The sequence below is a fragment of the Globicephala melas genome, chromosome 10 (genome assembly GCF_963455315.2).
Source record: "Globicephala melas chromosome 10, mGloMel1.2, whole genome shotgun sequence".
In the NCBI taxonomy this organism is placed as follows: Eukaryota; Metazoa; Chordata; class Mammalia; order Artiodactyla; family Delphinidae; genus Globicephala; species Globicephala melas.
Window position 1 is genome coordinate 17,285,273 of NC_083323.1, and position 26,551 is coordinate 17,311,823.

General features: G+C 48.5%; 1 protein-coding gene and 1 pseudogene across 6 annotated transcripts in view; one reads left to right on the top strand and one right to left on the bottom strand.

Moving 5' to 3' along the window:
- The window catches only part of LOC115852555 (cytochrome b-c1 complex subunit 10 pseudogene), a 77,490-nt pseudogene extending 65,488 nt beyond the window's left edge, over window positions 1-12,002 (top strand).
- Window positions 1-26,551, bottom strand: part of CHST11 (carbohydrate sulfotransferase 11) — a 287,859-nt gene that overhangs the window by 133,188 nt on the left and 128,120 nt on the right. For all 6 annotated transcript variants that reach the window (XM_030856212.2, XM_030856211.2, XM_060306419.1 and 3 more), the window contains exon 2: window positions 20,959-21,044. In XM_030856212.2, coding sequence (XP_030712072.1) covers window positions 20,959-21,044 — 86 coding nt within the window. The remainder of the gene's footprint in view (window positions 1-20,958; window positions 21,045-26,551) is intronic.

Consider the following 26,551-nt stretch of genomic DNA (forward strand, 5'->3'; position numbering starts at 1 on the left):
ACATTTGGGATTAAGCAAGAGAACTGCTGTCTCCTGACCTCAGGCTTAATGTCGGGGCCCTGACACACACTGCTCCCGGGCCTCTGAGTCACTGTACGGGAGCAGCGTGTGTCCTGGGACTCGTTAAGAGCCTTGGCAGGTGGAGACAGAGCACTACGCCAGGAGGCAGTGAAAGGGCACAAGACGGCCAGGGTTAACTTCTCATTGCTGTCACCTGCCAGCTGTGTGACCTAAGGCAAGTTCTTAACCTCTCTGAGCCTTGTCATCATCATCTGTCAAACCGACTTTCTACATTCCAGGGTTGTGATGATTCAAATAATGTGTGCAAAGCACCAGAACAGTGCCTGGCACACAGAGTGAGTGTGCAAGAAATGTTAACAACAACTACTACTGCTGCTATGACCACCACCACTGCCGCTATATCATCATCACCACCATCACCCTCATCATCCTACCAAGCACAGAACTGGCCTTACGAATAAGGGAATAACCCTTCATCTTCCGCAATCCCCAAAATGGACTTAAAGACGCATTAAATACCCAAGAAGGAGAGATTCAGAAGCTCCCCCAAATACGGGGAGTGCCCCACTCTTGTTGACCACGGCTGTGCAGAGAATTCCTCAAGTCCCAAGGCTAAGGAACACATTGTAATTTTGTCCACCTCGCCGGTACTCTGAACCTGGGCTCACTAAATAAGCTGTTGATTGCTGTCTGGTGCCCTAATTGGTCTGACTCCAGGGAGAGGACGTGCTGATGTGCTGGTGAGAACATTCCAGGCCTTGTGGCAGTTACAGTTTGATTTAAGTTAATAAATAGGCATGTCATTTATTTGTTTAAATCCCATGGAAAAACAGCCCAGTCCCTGGGGAATCTCCACAGAAATTCCGCCTTTACATCCACAAACGTATTTCGACCATTCTTTGGGGCGCTGCCCAGACCAGAGACGGCAATAAAGGAAAACATAAAGCATTTGTACATGCTTCCCAAACATACAGAACCCTTTCACGTGCATTATTTCACTTGCTCTGCCCCAATCCTATGAAGTATTACACTTCTTGTTTCTCAGGGGTTCGGTGAATGCTGCTTTTAAGGTTAACATGAATAGACAAAAGTTCTGGCCCTTTAAAAAGAAGTTGTTAGTGACATAATTGTAAGAGGGAGTGTTGGTTAGAATGAATGGTACAGAAGGTTTTACGAGGTTCTTAAAAAGCCTTTTCTTATTAAATAACTATAAAACCTCACCAAAATAGCTCAAGCTAACTTGGGAGAAGGCCAGTCATAATTAGTGGAAAACTTGAAATGCAGAATATTTTTTTAAATGTACTTTTAATATGTGAAATCCATACAGTAAAAGGAACCCATAGTGGTAAAGCGCTTGTGTCTTTCACAAACAAACAAGACTCCGTGAATTAGGCTGGGGTCCTAAAGGAAGGGAAACAGTCCCACTGTGTGAGCTTGGAGGAGCCAGGTCTGCCTGCTGGGCCTCAATTCCTTCATCTGAAAAGAAAAAGCCACCAAGGGAAAAAGGACTGGATCACCTCCAGGTACCTCCCAGCTCTACACGACTCCTCTTTTCTAATTACGTTCACACAATTAATTTGCTTCACAAATTCCTACTTCACGGTGAACTTGGAGGAAATGTAACATATTCTAAATGAGCAGGGTTCAAATTAATGAGCTTTCGCTGTCTTCCAGGCAGATTTGGAGACGAAAACGAAAATAGAAAAAGAAATGAGATCTAGTTAGCGCTCTCTCTAACACAGAATAGTGGGTTCACGAGGTCGACTTCCTCTCCCAGAGCACGTGTTTTACAGAAGCCTTAGAGAGGGTCAGGTATTTCGCTTTTTTTAAGAAAAAAAAAAAAAGCATGAGTGAGCTGCCCATTTGTCTAACAGTGGGGAGTAAAAGGATGACTGCTGGGGTCTTTGAAGAGCACGAGACAGACACCCCCATGTGGAAGGACGTACGCTGTGGGAAATCCACCCAATTTTCCAGAACATTGGGACATTTCCAATTTCTCTCCCCAGGAAAAGATTATTCCAGTGTAGCTGCTTAGTGACAAGGTTAGGCTTTTAAAAGCAAGGTTTGATTCTTTACCGAGTGTTATAGAACTGTGCCCTCCCTAGATTCATATGTTGAAGCCCTAACTCCCCCCACCCAGCGGGACTATAATTGGAGACAGGGCTTTTAAGGAGATAATTAATTTTAAATGAGGTCATAAGGGTGGGACCCTAATCCAACAGGATTGGTGTCCTTAGAAGAAGAGGAAGAGACCCCAGAGATCTCTCTGAGAAGAGGCCCCATGAGGACATAGCACGTAGGTGGCTGTCTGCATGGCAGGAAGAGAGACCTCACCAGACATCAACCTTGCCTGCACCTTAACCTTGGACTTCCAGAACTGAGAAATAAATGTCTGTTGTTGAAGCCACCCAGTCTGTGGCATCTTTTTATGGCTGTCCGGAAACATACCAACAGAACCAGCTGAAACTGAGTGCCTGCTACTGCCAGGCACTGTGCTGCAGGTTCAGATGCATTCTCCCATTTAATTCTCCCACCAGTCATACAATGGTAGGTACTATTATCATTTCATTTTATGTGAAGTATTGGTTTATAAATTTGTTCATTCATTCCTTCCCTCCTTCACTCACTTATTTGACAATCATGTGGCCAGCACCAGTCATTCATTCATTCAATAAACGTGTCCCCAGTGCACTTGAAACTTTCTACAGAGCAAACCGCTTTGATTCCCAGAAGGCCTGTTAAGGGCACCAAATGCATGGTCCACGTGGCCCAGGTGTGACCCTGAGACCACACACACTGAGTCTTGAGTGATCAACGTGCCTCTTTACATCCCTGTCGTCTCTGCTGCAACAGCCATTTCATACCTATTGTTTCGAACCCTCTCCCTTCTTTTTCCTCTCCTGCCAATTATGCGCTGACCGCTTTTCCAACCTCAAAACTGAGGTTTGCACATAATCGCTCTGACAATTCCCGTAGTATTGGGGCCCGAACTGAGGGCCTCTTAATGAGACACATCGTTGCTCAGCACAGTGCATTTATTCACCAACCGTCCTGTAATTCAGCTCGGCAATTCACTTGCCACCCGTCTTCCCCCGATAAAGCCTCCAGGCTTCCCTTCTCCAGCCTGAGACACTGAGCGGAGCCTGTGTTTCTCCCGAGCCCCCGTTCATCACGGTCATTTTGCTCATTTGCAATTTCCAGAATGGAGATCAATTGGGGCTAAAATGAAAGCATTGTTTCTTGAGAAATCTCTCATGGCAGGAAAGGGAGGCTTTGAGAGGCTGGTGCTACTCTCATATCCCAAAAGATGAACGTAATTGAAATCAAATAGCCCTTTCCTGATTTCATCATGCATTTGCAGACCGGAGAGCTGGTCGGCCAACACCCAACATTTTCGACCAAGTGCACGTGCATGCTTCATCCGCCACAGGTGGCCTGGACCACAACTGTACATCAGCAACAAAATACTGACAACCAAATGAGGCTCAGTCCTCTACAGTTTACAAACGCTCTCGTCGGCTCACCCTTCTCCTGAAAGAATCACCACGGTGCTTCCTATTTTTAGAGGTGAAGGATCTGAGTCCTGGAGTCTTCATGACTTGCTACAGAATGCCCTTGTACGGTGGGAAGGCTGGGACTTGAATTTGGGATTTCTGGCTCTCAGCATTGTCTAAAGCAGAGGTCGCCTGTGGCCCAAATCCAGCCGTGTCCATTCATTTACATGTTGTCAACAGCTGTGTTCAGACTACAAGGGCAGAGCTGAGTCACTGCAACAGAGACCTAAAATTCTGACTGTCTGGAAAACGTTCGTGGACCTCTGGTCTAGAGCTTAAGGCACCAACTTAATTGAGCACTTTGGAATGTTCAAGCAGAATGGGATGGTTTGGGATGCTTTTGGCTTGCAGTATGCGGGCAGTCACGGAAACTGAGCACTGAAATACGCGGTCGGCTGACTCTGGCTATGGTTGTGTAGCTGGTGCTGTGGCCGTTGAGACACAATCACACACCCTACTGTGTGCCTGGCATTACTCTAAGCATTTTATGGCTTTATGATCACTTAGACCTCACAACAAACCTATGAGGTATGTACGAGGATCATCCCTATACTGACAGATAGGAAACTGAAGCACAGGGAGGTCAAGTAACTTGCCTAAGGTCACCCAGCTACTGACTGGCAGGACTGTCTGCTCTTAACCAGCATGATCCGCTCCCCTCTCTGGGCTAAATGTTCAAGTTTAGCCTCATCTCAGTCGTGTATTAAGAGCTTGCCTTTGGAGCTTCCTTCTCTTGGCATCTACAACACGGGAGATGATACCTACCCTGCCGACCCTCAAAGAATCGTGAGTTTCAGTGAAGCTAGCCCCTGTGAAGGTACTTAGAGAACACTGGAAGTATTATATAATTGTGAAGGAAAATCGTGACAAATACAACACAAGCTCCCAATATGTATTCAGTTCTTTTTTTTTTTAATATATTGACTAAACACAGTGGTAGTAACTCCCACCTATGGGAACCCATCAACACAAATGTGCTCTGATGTGAATTTCAGGTGGTATGTACGGTCATAAAAGAGATGCTTACAAGTGAAAGGATCTGGGCTCTACCTTCTTGGCCTGTCCCTGAAGGGCCATGAGCTATGATGAGCCAATGCCTCAGCCAATCAGGGCTGCTGGTTCACAACTTAGATTTATTGGGCATTTTCATGGTACCTCGCTTTACGCTCAAAACAATCTCTGAAGAGGGCAGCATCACAGCACCTTCATCATCGTTACTGCCACTTTCCACACTCACACTACTGCTGCTAGATTCTGCTTTCCTGACATCAGCGTCTCCCAGGCTTCCCTCGGACCCTGGACGTAGGTGGGAGCTTCTGTGTTAGTTTCCTATTGCTGTGGTAACAATCACCACAAAACCCGTGGCTTAAGACAACACCAGTGTATTCTCTTACAGTTCTGGAGGTCACAGGTCCTAGAGTTAAGGTGTTGACAGTTTTCCCCAGAGGCTCTAAGGGAGAGTCCATTTTCGTGCCTTTCCCAGCTTCTGGAGGCCACTTGCATTCCTTGGCTGGGAGCCCCATCCTCACAGCACCCTGACCTCTGCCTCTATCAGCATCCCATCTCCATCTGCCACTCTGTCTCTGGATCCTCTTACCACCCTTGTGATTACCCTGGACTCACCCAGCTAATCTAGGATAATCTTCCCATCTGAAAATCCTTCACTTAACCACACCAGCAAAGTCCCTTCTGCCCTGTAAGGTAACACAGCCACAGGTTCCAGGGATTGGAATGTGGACATCTTCTGTGGGGCCGTGCTGCCTACCACAGTTTAGGAGGCAAGTGACTACAGGCCTTGGGTTTTAAAGGACCCTGGGTCAAGGGCAAGGGCAAGGACAGTACCAGAGAGGAAGAACAGATGTTGCTCTGCTTCCCGTAAGTGGGTGGAGCAGCTCCGGCTGCACACTTCACCTCTGAGTCAGGCTTGGCTTTTACTCCCCAAATGGATCCTTTCCCTAGGCCTTGAGTAAGGTGCCCCCAAACTGGTGGCTGTGGTCTGCGGGATTCCCCAGGATCCTACTGCATAGAGCTTGAGATCAGAAGCACCACCACCTCCCAAGGTTTGCAGTGGGTTTGGACATTGCTATTTCGCAAGTTCAACTGGAACAACAGCGCAACGGCAACCGATATAGACAAGCTGGGTTTCTTAGGCTCAAGAAAGACTGTACCTTGTGCAATAATCAGATAACAAATGGTAGCAATTGCCAGGGGCTGTTTTTGGCCAGGCTTTATCTCAACAAGATACTTATCATTCCTTCCCCTCAGATTGAGTTACACCCTAAAATCCTGGGGAAGGAGACTCAATTATCAATTGCAATTGACCCTCCTTCTCCTGGCTCCTGGTTTTTATTTCAATGCGATCTAGGCCTGAATCCCAATAATTTTTTTTCTTTTTAGCAAAAAAGAAAATCACTGTGTTATATGCTGGTCTCCGATAAGACAGCAATGAACAAACCAACCCACAGAAGAAGCTCATTTTGCCACTTGCTCAAGAAAAACGACACTTTACTCTGAGTGAATAACAAAAACAGTAATAATAATACATTAAAAAAAAAAAAAAGAATTTCAGTTCCTCTAGATGCTCATTAAGAAAGGGGTTGGTGGGCTTCCCTGGTGGCGCAGTGGTTGAGAGTCCACCTGCCGATGCAGGGTACACGGGTTCGTGCCCCGGTCCGGGAAGATCCCACATGCCGCGGAGTGGCTGGGCCCGTGAGCCGTGGCCGCTGAGCCTGCGCGTCCGGAGCCTGTGCTCCGCAACGGGAGAGGCCACGACAGTGAGAGGCCCGCGTACCGCAAAAAAAAAAAAAAAGAAAGGGGTTGGTAAATTATTTCTTTTGTGCTGATCACTCAGGATCTCAGTTCTGAAGAGAGCCACGAATCAGCCCAAGAAGGTTAAAGGCGTCGTGGAAGAGAAGGCCATTGATTAACGCGAGGTCTGGAGATTACATGTGGATTTCTATTTCTCATTCAACCCCTTTCCCTCATGAGCGTGAATAACTGGGTATCAGCCGCCTCTGAACTCCCGTAGTATCTGCTAATTCCTTTCAAAAGTCACATTTCTTTTCAGGCACCAGCTTGTCTATCCTGTAAAATGAAAGAAAACCTACTGAGAGCCAAGGCCCAGAGGCTAAACTGAGATTAACCATCCTATGAATGAGAGAGACCCAATGTAGCATGTGGGAGAAAGCGGGGGTACCATTTGTGAGCCAGTCTATGTGGTGACAAAACACGTTTGAGGGACAGGTCCCAAGACAGCCTCCTCATTTCTAAATGTCATGTTAGCATGCAATTTCCCTACCAAATGAGATGAAATTTTCAAGTGGCTCCACCAGTCCTAGAATGAAGGTTCTTTGGGAATGATGATTACAGAATTACAAAGCTGCTGTGCTCAGGGGATGGCTGGGCTCACTGGTGAGCTGAGGGGCTGGCTTCCTCCGATTCAAATTTGTTCCTCTGAAAGATTACAAGTGTCCCTTGTTAATGGACTTCCAGGCTGCTCTTGAAAAGTCGAACCCAGAATGTTCCATCTGCAAAAACTAAGGGCTTAGTGTGAGTCTATCTACTTCTTTACTCTTAGTGATCAAGGGGTCTGGGGATGAGTTAACCCCTGCCTATAATTCCCTCTGCCAACTACTGCCATGGTCTGTGCCAGGCTGTGGAACCAACTGACACAACAGAAGCCCAGGGGATCTACCAATCAGTGTGGCCAACCCTTCCCCAAATGGGCAGCCCCTACCCTGGCCTTACCAAGCTGCCTGTTTGCTTTCACTGGCTCTGTGCTTCCTGCTAATTAGGAAAGAGACCTGGAATCATCCTGATTCCTGTTTGAACACTGATTCTTGGTCAGGGTTCTGGCAAGAGGATGGCAAGAGGCCGCCAAACAGTGTCTCCATTGGGCTCGTAACACAGACCCGGGGGGATGAACGCAAACAGGCCACTCCTGACAAGAATGAATGGAGGAGACAATTACAGATGGTCACTGTGCCTAGGCAGAGAAGAACTCAAAGAAGCAATCTTCCAACTCTTAAACCCTCAGAAGAACTTCCTGTAACTTGCCTATTTCAGGTACCAACTCTGGCCTGAGCAATCCTGTTCCTGGTTTAAAGATGCTCTGTCTGACTCATGAGGGGTGAGTGAGTTTCTGGGAGAAACTGAGAAGCCAGGAGAGAAGTGGCCAGCACAGGGTGCCCCATCATCCTTGCTCCCCTTCACCGCATCCTGCCCGCTGGGATAGAAGGGGCCCCGGGACCAAGCAGCATCCTTCACCCAGGTGTGCCTGGAGCACCGTGGTCACCACCTACCAAAGGCAGGCAGGAACCGGCCTATTTACAAGTTCTCACGGGGAGGAGGGGGTTCCATCACTACTTTAAGGACCAATGAATTGAGAATCAAATGCGTTTGGGTCACCCATGTAGTCAACGAATCTCTACGCCAGCTGAGCTGGCAGAGGTGGCCTGGTCCCAAGAACAACAGGCTGACTTGTGGCTCTGCAGCTCCCTGACTGGATCGGATGACCCTGCACGTGTTACTTTAAAAGCCAGTAGGCCTCTCTGTGCCTCAGTTTCCCCACCTGTAAAATGGGGGCTGCTGCATTTGAAAAGCAACAACAGGTTGTTTGAATGTGAGGAACTATAAACGTCACTGGGCAAGAGACGCTTCTCTTAAAAGTCAGTTACTAGAACCCAAACTGTGATTACAATTTTTTTTTGAAAAGAACAGTGGAAAGTTTTAAATATGCAAATGTAAAGGTAAAAAAAGAACATTTACTAACGTACTTGACCCTGTGCCTCCAGCTACTGTTCTAGGCACTCGACACAAACCAACTCATTAAATCTTCATAACAAGCCAAAGAGGTAGGGACTGCTGTTCTCCCCATTTTACAGATAAAGAAACTGAGGTACCCAGAGATTAGGAAAATGAGCCACGGTTACTCTGCCAGGGAGTATGGATTTGAACCCAGGAAGCCTGATTCCAAGAACCCCAGTTTTAACTGCTATACTATGTGGCCTCTTCAGCTAAAATTAAATAAATTATTTTCCACTCTGAGATACCTGACCAAGATCAAGCAGAAAGAGGCAGAAATTTAAACTTAGGACTTCGGGCTCTGAATTCCCTTCTCTTCCCGTTAAACTTCACTGCTTGAGATCTGCTGCGCCTGGCATGTAGAGGCAGTGGGGGGATGGGATTGCGGTGGGGGATGGGATTGGGAGAGGGTGACACCTAAAGATGTCATTTGGAGGTGAAGGCTGGAGTGGGGTGGGGGAGCATGGAGGGTCGACCTTGGGTGCCTCCTTCCTGTTTCCTGACAAAGTGTGGTCAGGAACAGCCCAAACCGCGAGGAGAACGAACTCAGACTGCGGCCACCAAGGCAGCCCAGCTCAGCTCCTCACTCAGCTCCCCTTCACCCCAGGAACTCAGCACCCAGAAGGGATGAGGCCTTTTAAAGGCATCACAGTGGCCTTCGCTTCCAGGGTCCCCGTTCAAAGTCACGTTTTCTTCCTCCAAGTTGAGCCAGTTATGAACATTCAGGGCACCCAGAGGACCCGAGAGGCTGCCCATCCACCTAGCCCACCGTGGGACTGAAGCTCCCTGCCCCTGACAAGCACCCCATGCAGCACAAACATAGCATCTGTTTTCTAAGTTTCCAGAAAGCAACAGCGTGCCAGGCTCCACGAAAGGTAGGGACCTCTGTCTCTGCAATCCATGCAGACTCTGTACCACCTGTCCTTGGTCATCTAATACATGGACAGCTGCTTCTTCTAGAAGCCCCCAGGGAGCGGACTGTTCTCTCAGGAGCCCTCTCCAGTGAACACTGCTGCAGACCACCTGGGACCCTGTTAAAAGGCAGGTTTCCATTCAGCAGGCTGGGGTGGGAGCCAAGGCGTTTCTAACAAGCTCCTACGTGATGCCAAGGCTGGTGGTCCCCGGACCTGTCTTTGAGTAGGAAAAAGCCAGAGCAAGTGGTTCTCAAACTGGGTTGCACACTGGAATCAACTGGGAGCTTTTAAAAAAGTACCGACACCCCAGAAATTCTGATTTAGTGGGTTGAATGTGTGGATGCTTTAAATTTCCTTTTTTGATTCTGAAGTGCAGCCAAAACAGAGACCCTCTGCTCTAGAAGGTGGAGTTCCCTTTTAACAGGTAGAAGATGAGCCAGTTCACGGAGCCCTGCCTTCCAAGTGATCTGAGCTTCAACTTGCTCATGTGTCCCCAGCATCATTTCCTCCTTTCTGGCTTTTGTCCCTGAATAACAATAACAGCAAACAGCGAACACCTATGTCGGCCTCATTCTGTGGATTCAAATTTAATCCTCACAAGAACCCTACGAGGTAGATGCTAGTAATGTATTATCCTCATTTTACAGGTGAAAAACCTGAGGCACAGAGAAGGTAAGAAGCTTCCCCAAGTCACAGCTGGCAGGCGGTGGCTCTGGGGTTCCAGCTGGTTCTAAGGCCCGTGCTCTTAACCACGGCTAGGGAGGGCCTCAGACATGCCCCTTTCTCTCAGAACTTTTCCCCAAATACCGGGACAGGATGTGAGGCCTGGATCCAAGCAAGCAATGAGCTGGCCGAGCTCTCCACAGCCAAGCCCTGCACTGGCGAGATGCCGTTACAGCTGTGGGCGTATCTGTGGACATCCTGTGGGGCACAGGCTGGAGATGGAACAGACAGGCAGAGCGGTTTCTCCAAGAGTCCAAATGACTGCCAGAACTGTATGCTGGCCATTCTGTGGCTTTCAACCCCTGACAGAAGACAAAGGGGAGGAAACATTGCAACAGGCCATTTTAGGCAGCAGCGGAGTCTGCCTGGGCGTCCCACCCCTGTGGCATGTTCCAGCTTCCTTCCAGAGCAGCTCTGCACCCGCCAAGGCTGGAGCAGGGCCAACCTGGCAGTGTCCTCCGGCACGGTCATGTAGATACTGAACAGCAGACTATCAGCTGGAGACGTTGGAGCTGCAGACTTTTCTAGAAGTCAGGAGCTACTGTCAAACCGGTTTTCACGCATCCCTGGGGTGCCGGTCATCACCAGAGGGGCATGGATGGGGTGCCCGCCCAGGAGGGACGGTGCTCCAGTTCCCTGAGAGTCAGGACGTCCTCTCCCCTTAGCTGGTGTTTATGCGGGGGAGGGCAGGACCAGATGGTCCTCTGTGTGTCACCTCTCCTGTGTCTTTGCTCAAGCGGGGTGACAAAGGCTACACAAACACAGGAGCACAGACGGTGCACACACTCCCACGTGCGCACGCCTCATCTAACTTCCTGGTCCATCTACGCTCCTCTAGCATCGAGTACCAAACTCAAATAGCACTTTGTTTTGTGATGGTCAGTTTCCTGGCCTGAGTTGCCCGCTAGAGTATGAACTAATAGAGGGCGAGGACTTCCTTGTCTTAAGCGCCCCAGCATCTAGCCCAGCGCTATACACACAGCAGGTGTCACTGGTTGCACTGCGCCACCCCTCCCCCGCCCAATCCACGTGTTGAAATCCTAGCCCTGGTACCTCAGCAGGTGACCTTATTTGGAAAGAGGGTCACTATAGACTAAAGATGAACTCCTATTAGAGCAGGCGGGCCCTGATCCACTGCGTTTGGAGTCCTTATAAAACAGAGAGATTAGGACACAGACGCACACAGGGAGAACGTCATATGAAAACAAAGGCAGAGACTGGGGCGATGCTTCTACGAGCAAAGAAAGCCAAAGGACAGCAGCAACCTGCCAGGAGCTAGATAAGGGGCATGTCAGATTCTTCCTCGGGCTCTCAAAGGAACCAGCCCTGCCGACACCTTGATCTCGGACCTGCAGCTCCCAGAAATGGGAAACGATACATTCTCGTGGTTTAAGCCGCCCAGTTTGTGGTCCTCTGTTAACGGCAGCCGTAGGAAATGAATACGGTAGGTATATAATAAGGGAGGGAAGGAAAGACGGCATCCAGCAATTTCAGTCCCATTTCATTCAATGCATTTTTACTGGGTTCCTACTTGTGCCACCTGCTCTGGAAGAAGGAGGGAAGGAGGGAGGAGGGAAGGGAAGAAGGAAACAGGGCTGAATGTGGGCTATGTACTGAGGAAGGGCGAGGTCTGGATTAAGCAGTCCCCTCCCCGACCCTCCCCCCCATTCCTTCTGAGTCTATGACTCACTTTCTCCAGCTCTTTCAAGCATCCAATTCCCTGTACCTGTTCTCTCCACGCTCCCCACACTGTCACACGCCAGTCTCAAGACAGAATCTTATAAAACCGAAGCTGAGACGTTAGGACAGCACTGTGACGCTGAGCAGGTTCCTGGGCCGTCGCTACCGCGAGCTGGCCAAAATCTGGATTCCCACGGTGGGCGTGTGGGGTGCCACGGGCGCCGTGGGACTGGTGGGGGCCACCGGCTGGCAGCTGATTCTGGACTGGGTGCCCTACAACAACGGCAAGTTTAAGAAGGACAATTAATGAAACCGACGCCCCTCAGCCGCCTCTGGTATCTGGTGGTGCTGCCTACTTCCATCCACATGTGAAACAGCCCATGCTCTTGGGATGGACCTGGAGGAAACACACAGTTAGACTTTCTACGTTTGTGAAAACAGCTTTGGTGTGTGAACGCACACAGCATTAAACCTCTCTCTGAAAAACTAACAAACAAAACCTAAGTTGAGGTGAAATGACCAGTGTCTTTCTAAGGGTCAGCCCTTCCATGGTCCTTGCACTTGGACTTTTGGAAGGATGTTTTTTTGGAGAAACGTCAGGCCTCAGCCTGGAGTGGAGATGTCCTCTTCAGACCAAGGACCTACTGGGCCCCAGCAAGCCTCCCGCCTTGACGGTTGGCTGCCTCGGCGTCTCTGGGGGCACGAAGCCCTGGTCGCCTCCTCAGCATGACCTCCACACACCGGGCTTGCTCAAGGCCCAGGGACAGGCGATTCGCTCAGTGCCAAGCACCTACTGAGCTCCTTTTCTGTGGCTGGCTGGAGTGGCCACAGGATACCGAGATGAATGACGCAGACCTTGCCCTCAAGAGGCTCAAAGCCTACTTAGATCATCTCAAACACATAAGATAAGTGTCACGAACGAGGGGAACATGGGCATGGGGGTGAGGATAGACTTGCACTGTCCAGTATGACTGTCACCAGCCATGTGTGGCCATTGAGCATGGGACATATGGCCAGCCCAAAGTGAGATGTGCTGTGTCAAATACACAGGACTTCAAAGACTCAGTACAAAGAGTGTAAAATATCTTAATATTTTTATTGATTACATGTAGCAATGATCATACTTTGGTTATACTGGGTTAAATAAAGTATATTATTAAAATGAATTTCACCTGGTTTTTGTTCTACTTTTTAAAATGTAGCTGCCGGAAAATTTCGAATAACATATACAAGTCACATTACATTGTGAGTAGGCAGCACCATTCTAGAAGGACATTTAACCTGAGTTTGAAGGGGGCGGGGGGAATCAGGGGGAGCTTCCTGGAGGAGTTTTCATCTGAGCTAATATGAATTTTAAAAAACAGCATCGACTGAGCAGCTTGCCACATGCCGGGAACTTGCTATATATATTCTAATTTAATCCTTAATAACTGAACAGTTAGTACTTTATTCCTACTTTATAAACAAGGTCTGAAGGGTTTGAAAAGGTTCAGCTGTTGGCCCCCGAGTTCACAGTAATTCGTGGTGGAGGCAGGGTGGAAACCCTGCTCCCCACCAGACCTGCAGGTCAAGAGGGAGGCCGGATGGGGGGAAGCTGATGCCCACCCCACCCCATCCCCTGACACCGTCTTTCCTACAGAGAATTTGAGAGCAAGCCAGGGCTTTGTCTCAGCTCTATGCATTCCAACAAGGTTAAAATCCAGTTGGCCGAGAAGCTCCCTGAGTTGTATAATTTACAGAAAAATCAAATTATGTAGAGACCTCTTATAATTGAGGGTAATTTAGGAAATAACTTTCCAAAGATGGCAGACTTTACAGCTGTGTTACCATTTGGAAATTGCTGAGGTTGTTTTGTCACTCGAATGCCCTCCTCTCATTGAAATATGCCAGATTATATCCACACAGCCTGACACAGAAAAACCCCATTAGAGCACCGAGCTAACCAGATTTGAATATACTGGGTCAAATTAGGCTTCCAGAAACAGAACAACTGCCTATAAAAACAGCCTGAATGAAACGTGGACCAATCGACGAAATCAATGGCCTCGCATTAACACGGCCCAGATATGGTCTTATTTAACAGCTCTTAATGAGGCCACTTAGCTACGTGCTGTGGGTACGACAGACACAACCACAGGAGACCTTTAAAACTTAACAGCTGTATCTGCCCATTTTCCAGGATGTGGGTTGAGTGTACACACACACACACACACACACACACGCACTCATAGCCTTAAAAATCAGCACAGCAAGCTTCCCTATAACTGAGTCTACCAGACATAACATAAATCAAAATTTGTAGGTAGTGCTCGTGATGAATAGCTAGCTAGTAGCTTCCAGGCAAGAGGAAATCATCTATTTTATTATTATTCAACAAAATAATCTTATTATTATTATTCCAAGTGCACCCCTGCCAAACGTCTGAGCCTGCAGGACAGGGACCAAGCATGGTCCCAGACCCCCTAAGGGAAGTCCCAGGTGACCTAACTCAACCCAGATCACTGACGGCTACTGACTATCACCAACTCTGCCCTGGGCACCATCCTAGGTGCTTTTCATACACGGTTTTAAATCTCACAAACCTGCAAGACTGGTATCATGCTCCTAATTTACAGATAAGGAAACCGAGGCTTCCAGAGGTTAAGTAATTGCCCCACGTCATACACCTGGGCTGGGATCCCGCCCCTCCTTCCAGCATCCAATCACCTCTTTCGACCCGAACTGCATCCGACTCTAGATTCGCCATCTGTCCAGGCTTGACTGGAAATCCGACCAGGGCGCCTTCCCTGGTTCAAGAATAATGAAGCCACTGGCCACAGTGGAAAAGGCGGCCCATTGTCCCCGGGTTTTGCAATGGACTCTGCTCATCTATTGTAATTTGCAATTAATAATGAAGCATTCTCCCAAGTGCTGTATGTAAGATCAAGCTGATGTAATATTTCATCTTTGCCAGCCAGCTGCCGTTCTGCTAGGCTGACAGTAAGTAATATCTTTGCATAAGGAGCCGGTCCACAACTAAATCAATTAATCCCTCTTTGGCTGGTAGACAGCTGTTGGGTCAATGCAAGATAATTAGAGGGACTCGTCATTTACCAGGTGGTTGGTAATGAAGGGATTAATTGACCAGAGTTGGGGGCTGTACAATGTCTGCTCTCTCTTGCCTTCCCCAGTGGACACGGCCATTCAGCATTGTTCTTCCTGAACGATTCTCAAGGCAGAGAGCCCTTTCTCCCTTTCATGCTTATTTGTGAGACTGAAGCTGATCCTTCAGAAGCGCCCACCTGATGTCTGGCTTGGAACAAGTCTAGGTTCTCCTTCTTATGGGATCGAGAGCTAAGTGGCTCAAGTTTCGTTTACACAGGGCTCCACCCAACATTCTGCCCTAGGGCTCCGCTTTTTGGGTTTGTTCACAGAACGAGTCTCCAACACTCAGGGCGTTGACACAACAACCTTCTGTCCCGAGCAGCACAGGAAGGAACGTGGTCTCCGTGTCCTCGTGGATGAGGCCGAGTACAAATAATTTACACGGGCCTTCATATACAAAGACAGTAGAAAAGATAGCGAGCGACCTCCATGCACATGCTTTGAGTTGCTTTTCATGTTATGGGTTATGCAAGAATCAAAGAATCGAAGATTTTAAAACTGGAGGGTCCCTTACAGAATCTCCAACCCAGTGCTTCTGAGCTCTGGGTGCCCATCAGAATCACCTAGGGAATCTGAAAAATACTGACACCCCAGCCCTATCCCAGACCAACAAATAAAATCAGAATTTCTGGGGGTCTGGGCATTGGTCATTTTTTCAAAGCTCCTAAGTGCAGCAGGTGTTGAGAAGCACGGGTCCAGTCCAGCCCCTGCATGTTACAGGTGAGGAGGTTGCGGCCAGGAGGGGCCAGACCTCCTTAGAGAGGCCCCGGAGTTAACAAGTGGCCAAGTGAGAAGGAGCAGCTGGTTTGTAAGGTGCACACCATCTCCAGGGGGCTCCCTGGGACCACCAACCTGCCGGTGGCTGAAGACTAAACCCTCCAGAAGGGCGGATGAGCCTTATCCAGCTGGTACCAACCTGCCTCTCCTGCCTTTTCTCCAATCAGCTTCCAACATGCTCTTTCACGCCAGCTATAAACCCCTCGCCATTCTCTGAATGCGCCATGGACCATCCCACCTGTGCACCTCACTCCTGCTGTTCCTTTGCTCCGGGAGGCTGTTCCCTCTTCTCTGTCCGGTGAAGTCTGATGTGTCCTCAGAGGCCCGGCTCAAATGCCATCTCCTCTAGAAAGCCTCACACTGTGCCCTGTGCCTCAAAGGGTTAACTGCTCACTCCTGATTCTCCCATAACCTTTCAGAATGCTTCGATCACACAGCACTTGTCATGTTCTCTTACCTACACGCCTCTCTTCCCCACGTCTTTTTCCTCTGTTTATCCTATGAGCATCTGTAGACAAAACGAACCTTGGCAAGCCTTGCTCAGAAAACTATTTAGGTTGGAGCTAGAAGAGTTTCCCACCCTCCCTTGGACAATTCAAGCTTTTTTCAATCTAAAACTTTAATCAAAGATCCCAACTTCCAAATGTCACCAAGCTATGCTATCCTACAGCAGAGTTCTTGGGGGTGACTCCTGCTTAGTCTGGCTCCAGCCAGGAGACAAAGGCCCCTCCAAAAATACCATGTTCAGTGAGAAAAAAAAAATCTGCAATTGTTTATTGGACATCTACTGTGCATTCCATACCACTCCATGAGCCTTGGCCCCTGCCTTTGGGAATTTTACAACTATCCGGAACACGTCCCAGATCTCAGCTTGAGTCACCATGAAAAAGAACCTCAAGGGAGCATTTTTCCCCCTGGGAAAGATAACGGGAAAGGCTCTTTCCCTCCCACTATCTCGCCAGGTCAGATAGAGCCGGCACTACCGTTTAGGGACTGTGGGACCCTGGCAAATTGCTCAGTCCTTCCGGGCTTCAGTTAACTTATCTGAAAAATGGGGCTATCAGATTTTAGGACTGTTGTGAAGATTCCATTAGATACATGTGGAAAACACCTAGAAGAGTCACTGATGTGTATTATACATTCAATGAACAGTAACTCTCTTCCTTTCTTTCTCCCTTCCTTCTTTCCCTCCTACCTCCCTTCTCTCCCTCTCTCCATCCTTCCTCCTCGAGCCTACCTTATGGAGAAGTAAATTTACTTTTAACACATTGAAGATTGCACCAATAAAGATCCAATTTTATTATTATAATAAAATGTTGACTGGTCAAAATATTATATTGACTGGTCCTCAGAGGCCCCTAGGCAGGCCCGCACGCCACTGGTGCATGAGTGAAGACCTCCTAGACTCAGCACTTAGGAGTTCCTGGTCAGCCCCTGGGCTGAGTATCTGTATTCTCAGAATGTGGTAATCACAGAGCAAGTATAAACGCTAAAGAAAGAACCAGGCGGGGCAGGGCTGAACCACATGAGTGATGCTGGGAAGACTTCAGGGAACCCACGAGAGGACCGGGAGGTGGGCGAGGCAGGACAAGCTGTCTCACCCTCGCTGGCATTTTAGGCGCAATTATGCCCTGTTAATGGCTGACGGCATAGCTCTGCCCTGCAGTCTGAGCTGAGCCGGGCGGCCCACAGATGTGCTCGGCCCACAAATATGCAGCTGGCAGCTCCTGAACTTTCGGTGACTTGACGCCAGCTGATCTGATCAGCAATTACGTTTTATTTTGGGGCCAGGAAGACAGCAGAGAACCAGGAAAATTATAAGACATCACAGTGCAGTTTTTCTAAGAATATCAACTACAAACTTTTTTTTCACCAATTGTTGTTTTAATGGTTAGGGGTTTGTGAGGCACTAAAATAAGAAAACCTTGGACACTAAAATCGGATTAGAGCCAATTTTCCTAAGGGAGCTTTTAAGACTTTGTCCAGTGAAAATCTGGATAAGATTTTTTTTTCCTCTCTCTTTTTTTTTTTTGTATGGGGTAATTCCTGCCAAGAGAACTTTGCTGGTGACAGTGAATACAGCATGGAGATAAATGCATCTGGAGTCCGTCCTGGATTTGAATCTTTCCTCTGCTTCTTACAAGCTGTGTGACAAGCTCCTCAGCCTGTTCTTCCATACCTAAAGTGGGGGTGCACTAGCTAGCGCGGGGCTTAATACCAGCACCCCACGAGATGTCTGTAGGCATCTAGATAGCATCTGGCCTACAGTACCAGTACCTGCTAACTAAGATGGTGCTTCCCGCCGTTATGTTGGTTTTCTTATCGTCTAAAATAAACAGTTCCTATTTTCACCATTATATATCGAACGCAAATCACCAACCAACATAAAATGGGGAAACGGCACCTCCGGGAGCAGTTCAGTTTCTAGCAATTACAGGGCTTGTCATCTGCCTCTGTGATAACATCAGTCCAGGCTTAGCGGCTTCCACAGCTCGGCTGGTAGGGGAACACGAGAAACCACAACCAAGCCCCAACGGATGCAATGTTTGCTAATGTCTCCGGGACACAAAACCCTACTCCACTCAACAGAAGCTCCTGCGCCCTTCTCTCCTCTGAGCTCCCCGGCCCACGGCAGCCCCAAAGGTCACCAAGACGGTTTCTCTGAGAAGCGCCACCGACGGAACGTGCATGGGAGGAGAACATAATTGCAGCTTGTAAAGGAAACCAGCCTAAGAAAAAACATCCCGGGACAACATCCCGAGGAAACAGGGAGATCCTCCTGCAGGGACATTTTCCTGGCTACCAGCAAAAAGGGCCAGACAGCTTGCCCACGAGTGCCTGATGGAGGCTGATGACTCACCCACCTAGGCTCTCACAACTGGCTCCCTGAGCTGCCTCTCCAGCCCCATCTTCCCTCCCGGGTCCTAGGCTTCTAAGTGAGCATCTGAACCCAACATCACCGGATGGAAGGGATGAGCTCTACCCAGGAAGGTTCTCTCTCCTCTGATGGGTTTACAAATGGACCAAGCAGGGTCCCCCTCACCAGATAACCCACTCAAGCCAGCTCTGGGATAACGAGGAGAACCAGACACGGAAGGCTAACCACACACAGCCCCTTGCTCACCTTTCTGTGGCCAGTGCCTGGCACTGTGCTACACACAGTGGGCGCTCGTAAGAGTGTGTGAAGAAATGGATGAGTGAATGCATGAATGAATCTGGGAATGAGCAAACTCCATAAAAGGCACTGAGCGAGGCACACCTTCTCATGGAAGGCTGCAAGGCAGGAATTGTCAGCACCGTGTTATAAAGGAGAAAGGCCGTCTCTGAGGGGTTACATGTCTTGTGCTCATTCACACAGCTGATAAATGAGGAGACCAGGCTTCGAACCCAGGTCTGACTCTTAAAATCAAGGTTTCCACGAGTGAAGCCATTCTCATGACCGTGGTGATGACGGATCATGTTCACATAACCCCTGACACATCAGCATTATTTCATCCTCCCAACGTTCCAGAGAGATGGGAAAGCTGACTCCTATAGCGGACTCATCATGTATGCAAGGTTGCACTACCAGCTGGAGGTGAAGGAGGAATTTAAACCTGGACTTTCATTCTTTCAGTCACAGATATTTGGGGCCACCCACTACAGGGACACAGTAGTGACAGGCGCAGACACAGTCCATGAACTTCCTGTCCACAGGGGCATCTACTTCAGAAATAGCTCCTCCCGTGACACCCACATGCTGCCCATAAAATTTCCTCAGGAAAGAAGGAGCACTTCAGTGGTTTGGTTTTGACGTAGAAAATGATCTGAGAACAGAGGATGTCAACTAAAAGAGAAGGATGCTTTGCATCTCAATAGCATGTGTTGTTTTCAACATGGCTTACCAGAAATCCTCTTCCCTAAGACCAATGTGTGAACAGGCTGGGAGACTAGCCTGTCATAATCAGATATTTGGGCACAAAACAAAACCCAAATACAAAACAACCAACAGGGAACTACTGTATATAGCACAGGGAACTACACTTGATATCTTGTAATAATCTATAATGGAAGAGAATGTTAAAAAAAGAATATATATATATATATGTATAACTGAATCACTATACGGTATTCCTCAAACTAACACAACATTGTAAATCAACTATACTTCAATAAAAATTAAAAAAAACAAAACCAAAACAAAATACAAATTCCCTGCTGCGTCACTAGAGAACCCAGTAAAGGAGGCCTCAGGCAATCTGAGTTTGCAATTACCTGGCGAATCTGGCCCCATCACACTGAGCTCCAAAGTGGTGGGTGGATAGAGGAGTGAACTAACATGGTTAGGCCACCCATTCTGCACAAATTCAGGAGTCCATTTTTCCAGACGGGAGTACAGGTGAAAGACAGGATAGAGATGTGGAATCAGAAAGTTCTCAGGCTCATCCCTTTGCAAGACTTCTGGGAATTCATCACTTTTGGGGAACCAAGCAGTTTCTTCCTCTAACAAGCACCTTGGTCCCCAGAAATACTAAATCAAGAATTTGATACAAAATAAAGTTCAAGGATTACAGCCAAAGCAGTACATTTTCCCCCCTTTCTCCCCAGCTGTCAAAGTCAGCTAATGGGCCACTAGTTGTTCATTCACCAGTTCTTGGCATCACAAGCTAATTCATATTCCCGCAAAAGGACCAGCCTTGGAGTCTCCACGTCAAGACCGACACACACCAACAAGGCTATCACCGTGGCAACCAGGCCTCCTCCCTTTGCTCCTAGCTCTCCATGGAGGGCACTTTACCTTGGTTGGAGCTTATTTTGCTCAGAGAGGAACTCTTTTCATAATCAAGTCCAACTTACTGTGACGGTCACTTAAGCAAAAAGTCTCCCCACCCAAGGGAGTCCTGTCAAACTGACGCAGTGAGGTGCAACTCTTGGGGACATTGTTGGGCTCTAATAACCAGATATGGGAGCTGGGTGTTGAGTTCACCCCCACGTGAGCCTTCTTTGGGGGTGCCACGGGGGAGACTGCACAGCCTGGCAGGCTCTGCAACTTCAGAGTCCCCTTCCTGGCACCTGCAACTGTCTGGCTCTCAGGGATCCCAAACCTGGGCAGGTCTGAAAGCTCTGCCCCGCACTCTACCAAGCTGTCCCTCTCACTAAATACCTCTCACTAGAATTTCAGAGCCATTCTAGAGCAAGAGGGTAACCAAGAAAGCAACCACTGAAGGGAAACTGCCAGGTAGTGGAGGGAAGTTTCAAATCCCCAAAGACCAGAATTTGGGCGTTTTTCAATCCCTCTCCGCCCCCCAAAAAATTGACACATGGAGACCAAGCTGAGAAGCAAGGACGTTTCCAGGGCTTACCTGGGTCGGGTTGTAGAGTTCCTGCAGCGGGCTTCGGGACCCCTTCTGGCAGCAGATGTCCACACCGAAGGGGCTCCTCCGCATGACTGAGGAGAGAGAGTGAAGGCTCATCAGAAATAAGCAACAAACGTTTGCTGTCTGACCAAGAAAAGGGCACAGAGGAGGGAAGAACAAACAGTTGGGGAAGGAAGAGAGAGAACAGGCTTCCGGCTGGGCTGACCCTTTGCCTGGTGCCATGGGGGCCCATGGGTCTTCCCTGGCCTTCAGGCTTGTCCACACCCAGAAGGACATAAATAATGCTGAAAATTCTGCCCAGCAAATCCTTCAGAAAACAAGACAGGCACCTAAAACCCTGAACTTTTGCAGATGACATTGTAACTGCTGTCCCAAGACAGCGAGTTCTACCAACGCCAGACTTGGTGATATTTTTAAAATTCGGCAGCCTTCTCCCTCCACAATCAGTTAGGAGCTCTTATTCCTCCTGGCTCCCGAGCCCCTGCGGGAGCCCTCTTTCGGGGTGTCAAGGGGGAGAACAGCGCAGGGCCTTCCCCAGGCGGGCTCTTCCCACTGGGTGAGTCAGAGGGCCAGCCTCCCCAAAGCCTCTTGTACATTACATTATTGTTAATGACAATATCAGCTTGAGGCAGAAAGGATGAGGGTTTATGGTTCTGGATGAGATTTAGGGTTTATGGTTCTCATTGTAAGGATGAGCACTTACAATGAATAAAAGAGGAGGAATTAAGTGAACTTCTCAAAAACCCAACAGCTTTGAGGATACTAAGAACTGTTTTTCAAAGGAAAAAAGATTCTTTTTTCATTCTTCTTGTTCACAAAACCCCCTCACTTGTGAAGCCCCTTGCACAGAGTTTAATAGTCACCCTCCCGACAATTATTTGTTGAAGGGAGGGAGGGAGGGAGAAGGTGGGGGGAGGGATGAATTAACGAAGGAACAAGTGCTTCCTTCTCATACAGGAGGCCGTTTTCCCGTGGAATGACATTGTAGGGGCAGGGGGCGAACAAGGAAAGCAGATCTTTTCACAGGCCTAAAGAATTCCCCCAGTGTAGTGGCAGTAGGCAGGACACTCCTGAGCAGACAGCCTGGGTTTGGATCCTGGCTCTACCTCACACCTGCTGTGTGACCTTAAGCAAGATACCTAACCTTTCTGTGCCTGTTTCTTCCTCTGTAAAACGGGGGTGAGAAGAGGACCTCACTCCCTGCGTTGGTTGTGAGGATTAAATGAGTTACTACTATATGCAGAATGCTTAAGCCAGGGGCTGGCCAAAAAGTGTCTGTTACAAATTTCTGAAGCTATTGGAGATCATCAACTAGGTCTGCACAGAATTTATGACAAAAAGCGCTTGCCTCCTGGGAGGGAAGGTGGAAACTTCTTTATTCTCGAATCATCGAGGGAGCTGATGAGACGTTACCAGACCTCAAGCCAGGCTTCGGGAGTCTTACAGGAAAGCCAGGCAGATGGGGAGGGCTGGCCGGAGGGGGATAACGCAGGCCCCTCTGCTCAGAAGCCAACCTGAGGTCAGAATAGCGAGGAGAGCCATCTCCACAAGCAGCCGATTCCTCTGGAAGGTCTCCAGGAGAACTGACTCCTTCTCATGCAATTCCCCCTTGATTTGTCACTTTGAGCCCCATGGAAACCCTGAGAATAAATCATCAATTCCAAGAAACTTGAAGCTGTTTTCTCTCACTTCCTTTACCTCCTAGAGCAGGGTCAGCCAACCTTTTCCATAAAGGGCAAGAGAGTATTTGGCTTTGCACCACACAGTATATGGAAACTTCTCAACTCAGCTGGGGCAGGGCAGAGACAGCTCCAGACGACACACAAACGAACGGGCGGGATGAGGTGCCAATAGAGCTCCGTTTCTGGCCCTGAAACCTGAAGTCTATGTAATTCTTATGTGTCAGGAAATCTCCTTTGGATTTTTTTCTTTTCCCAATCATTTCACAAAAAGAGGCGGTGGGTTGGATGTGGCCCCTGGGCAGTCGTTTGCTGACCCCTGCCCTGGGGTAGGCAGTACAAGCCCCAAACACACCCAACGTGCCCTGTAGCCCTCTCTGGGGAGGAGGGGATCCTGTGGGCAAATGTCTACACATAAAAGCCATTAGAATCTGAGTAAGTGGTCCAGGAAGACACTGGTTCTTTGTTCTTCCACGGGTGTCTCCACAAGAGGGGAAAAATCCACCTTGTGTTTTTCTTTATTACTTCACTTTTCATTTCCACCCAAAAGGAGGTAAACTGTTAATTGCACGCAGGTTGCCCTCAGCGCACAAGGACACAGCAACACTTCAGGGGGGACAAAACAGCCGTAAAACTTGTAAAATTATGCCCACGCAGTGCAAGATTAAACTGTCCCCATAGAGGCAGACCGTCTCCCCAAGACCTATGGCTATGAGACCGCCACGGAGAAAACCCCACCACAGAACCCATTAAAACTCAGCTTTTATGGGGGGCAGTATTAGTTAATTGGTTTCTTTTTCTACTACAAGGCCTTTAAAATGGTTTGACCGTGTGGGCCCTTTCCCAAGGCCGGCCGGCCTCGGGGCCTCCTGCGGGCCTAGCCTGTAACTTCAGTGGGGGCCCCACCAACCAGCTCTGGCACCCCAGGCCACAAAAGCCAGGTCCTTAGGTGCTTTTTATGGGGATGATAACAATCCCACCATTTCCGGAGTACGCCTCGTGTGCCGGGCACTTCGCTCAGCATAATCCTTCACACAGTAAAGGAAGTACCTGTATTTTCCAGATAACCTCTCTGAGCCTCCCTTAACCTCAGCAACTTGACCAAGGTCAAGGCCATGCAGGGAGAAAGTTGCCAAGCTGAGACTCCAACCTGATGACTGAGCTCTTTCATACCCAAATGATAGCAATGAGGACCTACTTGCTAAGGCCTGGGAGGCAAAGGAAGGGCCAGCAATCACGCACATGGGTTTATTTATCCCGTGTGCCTAATGCATCAGAGGAGGTCGAGGGACCACCACACGCAGAGGGTGGCAGCTAACATCTGGAGGGCACCCACAGTGCACCAAGCAGAGCACACGTTTAATCCACATGACAACCCTATGGGGTGGGCCCATTACTGTCCCCACTTTACAGATGGGAACACTGCGGCACAGTAAGGTTAGGGAACTCGCCCAGGTCTCGTGACTAGGAAGAGGTGAAGACAGGATTCTGACATAGGCAGCCCATGCTCTCGGCTGCTACGCTGGACCAACGGCAGGTGTCCAGTCCACCATCTCAACAGTTTCCTCCTGGCCCCAGACCTGGTTGGCGGACTGCTTCTAGGACAGGTGATTTAAAATGTAACCCAGTGTTACATGAGTCATCAAAATGATGTGATGGGACAGCCAAACTACTAACAGTTAATGCCCGTATTCATTTCCTTACTGAAATTTTTATTAAGCACCTAGGATATGCCAGACATTAAGTAAGTAAACCGTCTCCATCTCATCTGTGTTGTTTCCCTGATGCTTGGCACACAGTAGGTACTCAAAGAGGTTCACGAATGATCTAGGATTTAAGGCTTCCTTTACACTCACCAGATTGTTTCCTGCTGTGGAAAAAGGAAACTGCCAGTATCAACAGGCTGCTGTTATTTTTTTCCTTTGAAAATGAAAGGTCTGATGATCAAAAGCCCCAAGAAAGGAGGGTCCCTGAGGACACTGAACGGTGGCCTTCCGCTGCCCACCTGCCGCCACACGTTTTATTTAGCTACAGCACTTGCTTTCTCCTTTCTAAACTCAAATCAGTGAAATGCGAGACCATTTTATAAGACTCTAATTGGTTCAATTCACAGTATGATTTCTTGGACCCAGAAACAGTGGGGTATGCAGATCTTCCTCGACTTAGGATGGGATTATGTCTCCATAAACCCAGCGTAAGTTGAAAATATCGTTAATCTGAAAATGCATTTAACACACCTAACCTACCAAACAGCATGGCTTAGCCTAGCGTACTTAAAACATGCTCAGAACACTTACATTAGCCTACAGCTGGGCAAAATCATCTAACACAAAGCCTATTTTTTTTTTTTTCCGATACGCGGGCCTCTCACTGTTGTGGAGCACAGGCTCCGGACGTGCGGGCTCAGCGGCCATGGCTCACGGGCCCAGCCGCTCCGCGGCATGTGGGATCTTCCCGGACCAGGGCACGAACCCGTGTCCCCTGCATCGGCAGGCGAACTCTCAACCACCGTGCCACCAGGCAAGCCCCACAAAGCCTATTTTATAATCAAGTGTTGAATATCTCATGTAATTTATTGAATACGGTACTGAAAGTGAAAAACGGAGCGGCTGTCTGGGTGCAGAATGGCTATGAGCGTATCGGTTGTTTATCCTGGTGATCGCGTGCTCACCAGGATCTGTGGGTCCCCGCAGCTCCCCAGTATCACCAGAGAGGATCAGATCACATATCCTAACCTGGGGAAAAGATCAAAATTCCAAATTCAAAGTACAGTTTCCACTGAATATGTATCGATTTCACACCATCGTAAAGTTAAAAAATCGTAGGTCAAATCATTGTACGTCAGGACCCGTCACTTTTCCAACATACATGAATGAAGCTAAAATTAAAAGCAAGCCACCCAAGTTTGCCGCTTCATGCTATGACAAAGAGAATGTTCTTAAGTGGACGCTCCACTCTCAGTCAGCTGAGAACAGGTGATAGAAGGTTACCGAGTGACAAAGGAGGGAAGCCCGTCTCATTCCCTGAGTGGTTCCCTGTGACCCTGCCTATGCAGTTAATTCGGGTCTAAAGACATAAAACTAAAATGCTGTGGGATCCGGGGTGGAAACTTGCTTTTGATGCATTGGAACTCAGCTGGATTACAGTCCTTCAATTCACAGAAGAAACTCAGAGAGCTGAAACACTTGCTAAGGTCCCCAAAGCAGCCGGCGGAGAACCTGGGCTGGAACTCAGGTCTTATAAAATACAGCAATAGTTAATAATAATAATCATGAGAACTAGCATTTATCGAGAATTTACCAAGTACCTGATGCCTGACTTGAGGCTAAGCCTTTTCTTTACGTTGCTTCATTTAATTCTCACCAAAACCCTGTTAGTTAGAAATACTGAATAATAGCATTTATTCCCATTTGACTGTTGAGGAAACAGAGGCTCAGAGACATTAAGTAACTTGCCCGAGGTCACACAGCCAGCAAATTGCAGAGCAGGTAGCAAATTCAAACCTAGGTTGTTTCTGGAACCGGAGGTCTTCATCACCTTATCATGCTATCGCTAAAGGCAGGCAAAGATGCATTTACACTTAGAGCTCCCACCACAAAAATCAATGCTGTCACTTCCCTCAACATTCGAGGTGAGGGACTTCTGTACTGAATCACCCAAGTCCAGATAGGTCTGCACTCCTCCCGCTGGCCAAACAGCCCTAACACTCAGCAGACTCCGGACACTTTTCAAATCCCCTCATTTGCTAACAGCCTGGGCATGCTTCCTCTGTCACCGCATGCTCTGAGCGCACAGCAGTGATGCAATTACAGAGGTGTTTTCTCCCAATGCACCAATTTGTGCTGGTGCCCTGGTCCAGTATGGTCCAGCCCGTCTGTCAAAAGGACGTTCGAATGCGG